At 32.4% G+C, this 8882-nt stretch overlaps 1 protein-coding gene across 1 annotated transcript; it reads right to left on the bottom strand.

The window, feature by feature from the left end:
- Positions 1–5090: 5090 nt before the first annotated feature.
- On the bottom strand, positions 5091–6976 carry LOC101490919 (inositol transporter 1-like). Its single transcript, XM_004516762.4, has 2 exons — positions 6767–6976; positions 5091–6686 (listed from the first exon to the last, which is right to left on the bottom strand). The coding sequence occupies exons 1-2, from the start codon at positions 6918–6920 to the stop codon at positions 5332–5334; spliced, it is 1509 nt and encodes a 502-aa protein (XP_004516819.1). The 5' UTR covers positions 6921–6976; the 3' UTR covers positions 5091–5331.
- Positions 6977–8882: the final 1906 nt, after the last annotated feature.

Genomic DNA, 8882 nt, shown 5'->3' on the forward strand with positions numbered 1-8882 from the left:
AAAATTTAAATGAGTTGAGATTAGTAAAATAAAAATGGGTTGAGATTAGTAAAATAAAAATGAGTTGAGATTAGTAAAATTTAAATGGGTTGAGATTAGTAAAATAAAAATGGGTTGAGATTAGTAAAATAAAAAAGAATGGATTTAAATGGATTGAGTTACATATGGGCTTAGATTAAAATTAATAGTAGTAAGGAGTCCCAAGCCCAAACTAACTTAAACAAAAAAACAAAGTTTAAAACAGAAAACCCTAATTAGAGGGGGGTGCTCGGGAAACAGGAAATAAACAAACAACAAAACCTTGTCTTCTTCCTTGTTTCATTCTCTGTTTTGAAAATAGAAGGGAAAATATGGATAGATGCATCAATCGAACAAAAGGAAAATGAAGAGGAACAAGGAAATAGTGATGGCGACCATAACGCCAATGACGACCTTAGCGCCAACGGCGACGGCAACTTCGGCGATGGTGACGGTGCCGACGATGACAATGGCAACCACGAAGAAGACAACATCAGGTTCGGATTTTTAATTGTTTTCGTTCATTAAATAAAAAAAATTACATTTTTTAAATAAAAGAGTGATGTTGATGATGATGATAAATAGGAAGATACATATTGTACAGGAAGAAAAAAATACCTTAATATTTCGTGAATATTTCGTGTTTGTTGTTTGTTACTAAAAACTCCTTCTGATTTATTTCCTTTTTCCTTCTTTTTAAGTGTATTTTTTTAGTAGAGTTAATCTCCAGATCCTCATTTTTTAAATTGATAAGGTGTTTTTATAGAGTTTTTGATATGTTTAGTTGCTTTCTTTGCCTGCCTTGGTCCTTCTCCATCAATTTCATGTTTGATGTTTTGATTGCTTTGCTCATCATCTGCATTTTTCTACACCTTTGATGTCTTCATAATTTTAGATTATTTGTTCTGATCTGTTCATTGCTGAGCTTTTATTTGTCTTTTAGTTTCTTTTTTTAAAACTCAAAAATTTGTCATTTAGCTCTGCATAATGTGTACAAATACTGACTTATAAATTATGTTTTTATGTTTCTCTAATTAGTTACAAAGCAAAGGTCAACGACACTGCATCTGAAACAAAAAGGCAGCAACAAAACAGAGCCAAAGGCTTAATTTATTTTGGTTTAAATCTTATTGTAATTTAATTTGATTTAATATTTATGGTTGCAATTTGATTGTAATTTAAAAATTATAACTTGGTTTGGCATTGTAAATTGATGAGCCTACTTATTGTAAATATATTTACTTCATTTTTTAATATATTTTTTCCTTTTTGATTTATTTTAAAAAAAAATGGACAAAATTGGGGTACTACACTAAATATATAATATAAACTTACCAAAATTCAAGCAAGCTTGGAGGAATAATTTTTGTAGAGACAAGGTAGAAGTGAAAAACGATGAAGGAGTTGAGTGATATTTATAGAATTTGGTTGATCCTTTGTGGCGGCCAAAGCAGCCACAATGAGCAACGGATATATGTCTTTTGTGGCGGCCAAAACGGTTAGAAAGGCATGTGTTTGTGGCGGCTTGGGCGGCCACAAATGGCAACGGTCCTTTTGGAGTTTGTGGCGGCCTTTGCAGACACAAAAGGTAACGACTATAAGCATTTGTGGCGGCCTGGGCGGCCACAAATGGCAACGTCACTTTGGGATTTTGTGGCGGCCTTTGCAGCCACAAAAGGTAACGGCTCAGGCTTTTGTGGCGGCCTTTGCAGCCACAAAAGGTAACGTCACTTTGGGATTTTGTGGCAGCCTTTACCCTCACAAATGGTTGATTTTGTGGCTGAAAAAGCCCTCACAAAAATCTTAAAAATTTAGGTGGATTTTGTGGCTGTCTAAGCCCTCACAAAATCACAATGTTGTGATTTTGTGAGGGCTTAGGCAGCCACAAAATCCACCTACATTTTTAAGCTTTTGTGATGGCTTTTTCAGTCACAAATAATGACCAATTTCAATTTTTGTATTTGTGAGCGCTTTTTCGGTCACTAATTTGTGAGGGTTTTTTCGGCCACAAAATATTTGTAAAGTTGGCCACAAATGAGGGGATTTCTTGTAGTGTCAATACTTCATGAGTTCAATTTGTTTTAAATAAAGTGAATATCAAGTTATTTAGTGTCTTGCTTGTCTTCTTTAACATTACTCTTGTCGTTGGATTTCCAAGACCTTGAATATTCTTTATACTTCCTTTCTTGATTATTTTTTCTATGTCCTCATCAACACTACTACCAAAGTTGTGAAGTAATTGATGCATTACATAATAACACAAGAATTGCAAATTTGTTTTATTTATTCATGTTAAAGTGTGAGGAACTTTTAGTGTGAGAGATGAAAGCATTATATCTTGAACATTAAATCTTAGCAAATGGTTGAGATTAAAAGGCTCTTTTAACTATACATGTGCTCTCTCCTTTTCGTCTACGACTCCTTTTCTTTTTTATTCACCTTGTTGCTCTATCTACATATCATGAAGATTAAAAAAAATATTAGCGGTGCATATTATATAACAACAAAAACCATTATTCTTGTGGATTGGGTCTTGTGTTGTTGTGAATGAATACCAAAATGGCAACAAAAAAATTGATTTTTAATGTATGTGACAAGAATAACGTGGTTGATTGATACATCTTAAAAATGTGCCTTAAAACACATTTTTCAATGTATACAATATAAATATTGGACCGCATCCTATTCAACCTCTCCTCTGTTGGTACCCTATCTCCCAAACTTTCTTTTCAATTTGTTCAATTCATTTCCTTTCAAGACTTTATGCAATACTACAATGTAATGATACGTATATACCTCTACTTTTCAACCTCTCCTCGATTGGTATATATTATTTTAATTGGAAATAGTTAACCGTTAGACGGAGTCGCTCATATGAAAGATTTCATCCAAGGTTTTGTTACTAAGATATTAGGGCAAGAATAATAAAGAGATTTCTCTAATAATTCAATAAAAGAATTCAGTAACTAGGATCAAATTAGACACCAAGGTTGAATTTGAAGTGAAACTCATCCATTACATTTTCGTATAAAAAATGATCAATTTTATTACTGTTGTTAATTTTAAATATTATTTCAATCAATTTCGAAACTTTTTGTTTAATTTTAGTAATTAAATACAACTCAATAGTAAAACACAATCCTTGAGTTTGACACTCGGCATTACTGTTTTAATTATTACTTGCAACAATTCATTACAATTGTTGAAATGCTATCAGCGGTTCCTGCACATTTTCTAGGAGCATGTAGGTGGACTGCAAAACACGCAGTTGAAGGTGGACTGATGACATATCGGTGGAGACTTGATGTTTTGTTGCTCAATGATGTAGTGTTTACACCATATGATGATGATCGAGCTAATCATGTGTTTGCATTGACTTTGATGTTCTCCGGTTATATTTGATGTGGTGGAGTCTCAGTCTCATTTATGCTGGAGCGATGTCTTTGACAGTTTGGTCGTATTCAGTGCATTCCGTGTGACGTTCCTCGGGTCCTAAATAGTATATATTGAGAGTGGCAGACTACTATGAGAGCATCTATAACGGCCTTTCGGAGCCTCTATCATGTAATGACTTTTCTTGGAGAGCCTATTTTCTTTTTGTCTTTTTGTTACTATTGCAATAATGAAGATACAATGCGAACTGTGAAAGTAAGATTTGATAATACCCTCTGCACAATTCATGGACATTGTAAATTGTTACGCGGAAATACATGTAGCCATTTCTAAAAGATCAATTAATTAATCAACTTACTTATCTTTTTTCTCATAATGTAGGTGTTATGTTTTGTGATGGAGCATACTAATTTGGGATGCGAGTAAAGATATTGTTGTCTTTATAAAATTCTCATTTTTTTATACACACTGACGTGTGTGTACATATATATAATAGTTTTATTTAGTGAAATTTTTAGTAGAATTTTGAGTTAAGGTTTGTGCTATAAGAAAGGACAAGGGTACCATTTTTTGAAAGTTGTTTATTGAGACTTTGAGGTAAATACACAACTCTAATGCAAATATAGAATCTCTAGAAGAAAAAAAAAATGTAATTTTGTTTAAAAATCTTATTTGTGTTTAGTGTAGATTTAAAGGACTTTTATGTTTTCCTACTGTTAACTAAACTTTAGGGTTTAGGTTCACCTAGTTATATCGTTTTGATTGGGAAGAGTTAACCGTTAGATGGAGTCGCTCATATGAAAGATTTCATCCTTATGAGGTGAGGGCTATCAACGAGATGTAAACTCCCTAATTGATGTGCTATGATGCATTTCGAGATTGAGAAGAGAACGTTATCAGTTAGATGGAGCCGCCCCTAAGATAAAGATCATCCTTAGGAGGAGAGGGCTAATAATGAGATGTAGTTGCCTGTTGGATCCAAAAAAATTATGTTTTTACTTGTTTAATTTTTTATGATATTTTTGACGTTGCTAATTTTTATTTCACTTCTGTATGAACTCCATTTTAGATATTTCTTCCTAAACGGCTAAATTATAAGTTTAATAATTTTATTATGTGTATATTTTACTTGAGAATTATCTATATTTTAAATAGCATTGTTTAACATAATTCCCACAAGATTGTAAAATAATTATTCGTGCCTTTTTGTGTTTCCCTTCTACTTGGTGGTGGTTGTTGTCTCCTCACTAAGTCTTTTTGACTTACCCCTTCATATTGTGACTGAGTTAACAGTTTGAAACATAATTTTATGAAGTTGGAAACGTTGAAGATACAGAGGATACTGAGTTAACAGTTTGAAACATAATTTTATTTAGAACTATTTAATTGTCTAATTGTTAATGTTGATTGATTTGTCAGGTTAGGAGTATAGCTTGTGCGACGATCACAGCGTACAATTTTTGGGTCGTGATAATAGAAATCTGATATCATCTCTAATTGGAGCACATGAGAGTTTTTATATTTTATAGATAAGCTGGGAAATGGGAGTTAATATCTAGTATAGTATATTGACAGATTGCTGGTATCTTGAGGTAAATTGTTAATTAAAAAGTCGTTAACTCAAGATTTTGGTAAATTTTCAAGTAATAATCGGTGAAGTCATGATGCATTTCCTAAAACATGAATAAGTTAATTTTAAATGAAGTTTTGGAGTACTCAGTGTCAATCTGCAAGCATACATATTCGGAATGTACATAAATTTATTTATTTTTGTACTAAATACAAATTTCTAAGACTTAAAAGAAAAATATCAAAGCCTTGGAGCATGAATCACTCTCCACCTCTCACTCATAAACAAACAAACAAATAAATAAACTAAAGAAACTTATGTAAAGATATGGAAGAAGATTTCATTTCATTTCAGTTAGTTGAAGTTGCTTGCTCAGCATGACTTTCTTTGTTGTAGTTCTTCCCATAAGCTCTCTCCTTCCATAGAGTTGTAACTTCTTCAAACGTCAAACCTTTAGTCTCTGGCATGTAGAAGATCACAAAACCAATAGCAACAACAGACACAACCAAGATAACCATGAAACTCTGACCAAGTCCAATAGCATCAACAACAGAAAGGAAGCTAGTAGACATTATGACACTGCAAATCCAATTAACAGTGGCAGACATTCCACCACACATACCTCTATACTCTTCAGGATAAATCTCAGAGTTAACAGTCCAAGGTATCGGACCCATTCCAGGTGCAAAGAAAGCAATATACAAGGCCAATCCGAAAACAGCAAGCCAACCAAACAAGTGATTTGTGTTACCCTGTCCAATAATATAACATGCTGCAGACAGAAGTGTCAATGCTCCAACGACACCTGATAAACTAGCAAGAGCAAGCTTTTTCCTCCCCAAATGATCGACAAGGTAAATACCAAGAACCGTTCCTGCAGCATTCATACCAGAGACAAAAAGTGAAAGAAAGAGAGCCGCTTGATTGGATTTGAATCCAGCCATCTGAATGATTGTAGGACTGTAATACATCACAATGCTGATACCAGCAAACTGTTGAAATGCTTGAAGTCCAGCACCACAAATGAATGCCAGTCTGATTTCTTTAAACTTGAAAACATCAGTGTATTGAACTTTCACTTGTCTCTTGCTTTCTTTCTCCAAGTTATCTTCCAAAATTTGGATCTCGTCTTCCAATCTAGGCGATGAGTATATCTTAGAAAGTACAAGAGTGGCTTCTTCTTTCCTATTCTTCATGTAAAGCCATCTAGGGGATTCAGGGAGAAAAGACATGAGAAGAAGTTGAACAACAGCAGGGGTACCAGCAAGAGCAAGCATCCATCGCCATGTCCCAGGAACTCTTGTCAAACCATAATTGACAACAAAAGAAAGAAACTGTCCACCAGTAACCATAAGTGTATTAGCACTAACTAATCCACCTCTAATTTCAGTTGGAGATGCTTCAGCTATATAAACAGGTGCAGTAACAGATGCCATACCCACACCCAAACCAACAAGTAACCGACCCGCTATTATTACATATGGATTTGGGGCTGCTGCCATTATAAGTGATCCAACTATGAAGTTTATGTCTGCAATAATAGTTGCTGTTTTACGCCCCCAAGCATCGTTAATCACACCCCCCATGGCAGCACCGAATATTGCCCCCAACAACGCCATCCCAACAATTAACTCTTGAATAAAGCTACTATTCCTCACCATCTCAAAATCCTCTTTTATATACAAAAGTGCACCAGATATCACACCTGCATTAATTATATATGAATTGAATCTCAGTGTACTAGTAGTCCAAATTTTAAACTTACTTTGAGACCCAGTTACATACCTGTATCGTAGCCAAATAGAAGACCACCAATTCCGGCGGCAAATGTGGTTCCAAGAATGTAAGGGTTTTGGAACATGGAAATTTTGCGATCAGGATGCATCTCGAGGTAACCGGAGCTTCCTGCTTGCATGGTAATTGGCATTCCCACCACCATTGTGGCTGTTTGAATTGAAGATGAAATAATAAGGAAAGATTATAACGAATGAAGGAGTTGTTGTTGGATTTGAAAGGGAGAAGGTGTTATATATATATACATATATATATATATAGAAGAGCTAAATATAGGGATCTAGATAGTTCTAGTTCTGATATTTTCTTAACCATAATAGCTATAAGAGGCTTCAAATCTCACAAAAGGAAACAAAAAGGCGGCATTGTTAATAGTTAGTTGTTAGTTGTTAGTTGTTATATCTCTCCCGCCAAGTATCGCAACATTGCTTTCCTTCCTATTTTTGACTTAACTTCCTCAATATCTCCTCCTTTCTAGGCTCATGTGCTTCAAAAAGTTTGTTTTTATATAATTTTACAATTTCAGATATTTATTTTCGTAACTAACTAACTAACTACTTATCATCTCAAATGTAACATCTTTATAAACTTTTATCGTCTTAGCTACTAATGATATGTGTATATATCTTTCAAACTTTATAATATCTTTTTTCATTCGTATACGAAATTATAATATATTTTTAAAGATGGATCATATGATCAAAAGATGCTAAAAGCAATTTATTTATTATATTGATAAAGATAAAAATTAATATTAAGATTAAAATCGAGAAAATGTTAATATAAAAATTAAGATTCAGATTATAATGCGAGTTTATTTATTTATTTTTATTTTTATTTTTATTTTTATTTTTTATTTTTATTTACTTTTTTATGGTGAATGTTTATTCAGTTGGTAAGGAGTTGGTCTGATTCCGGTAAGCACTAAGTTCAACTTTTTTATAACATTTTTATAGTGTATAATATTACATAAAACTTCATGTCGAATACATTTAGACATTAAGAAGAATAATTTTTAACTAGCAAATAATAGAATGGCCAGGCATTCACTATGAGATTTTGGTAAGAACTTTTATGAGCCTTACTATAGTGGCAATGGTATACATATAATGGAGCCTAGAAAGTTGTGACTCTTCTCTTTATCTTAGATCTAACTACGTTATGCACTAACATCTTCAATATACCTATGGTGAATTTTGATGTGTTCATAATAATTCATGATGGATACATTAAAGCACTAAGAAGAATGTTGCACAACTTTTTGTGGTTCCAATGGTATGTAAATCATGAAACAAAGCAATTTTTGGCCGTTCACTTTGACATAGATGACACAAAATGCTTTAGAGGAACACTTTAACTAAATTGTTGAAGTATGCTCCATAATTGATCATCATCTCTAGAGAACAAACCTTATGCTTTGATGGAATTGTATGAAATCATCTGTTAGTAAAATCCATACTACCTATTATAAAGAAATTTGGTCAATAACAAAATCCTTGGTAAAAATCAAGTTCAACAATGAAAACCTATCAAAATCCAATAATCCACACCATATTACAAAAAAAAATGAGTAAGACAAAAAAAAATGGCATATTACAAATGGAAGTATTTTATCTCTTTTTTTTTTCATTGAAGAAAGTGATTATTTATAACAAAATTGAATTAATTACCGTAAAAATAATCAAATAAAAGATTGAATCAAAACAAACAACTCATAGAAACGAGTTTGAAAAACCTTATACCTATGCTTTTAATATCCAGATTTGAAAAAATAAATAAACAAGTTACATTTTTAGTCATACAAAAAAGTAATATTTATTTCAAATGTCCCTAAAAGAATAGTGTAGTGGTGTGGTCAGAACCATCCCTATAAAAAATATTTATTTCAAATATTGTGTTCAATAATTTATATTTAAACAAAAATTTATACTAAAATTATCAAAAGGATTGAATTTGAATTACATAATACACCAATTATAAATCTAACCAAAAATAAAGATAGTGATTATAAATCAAATAAAACAACAGTGTTTATAATTCACCCCTTTATGCGAAAATTACTACTTAAAATATGAATTATATACGTAGTAAAAATATGTATATCGTA

This window comes from Cicer arietinum, chromosome 7 (genome assembly GCF_000331145.2).
Source record: "Cicer arietinum cultivar CDC Frontier isolate Library 1 chromosome 7, Cicar.CDCFrontier_v2.0, whole genome shotgun sequence".
In the NCBI taxonomy this organism is placed as follows: Eukaryota; Viridiplantae; Streptophyta; class Magnoliopsida; order Fabales; family Fabaceae; genus Cicer; species Cicer arietinum.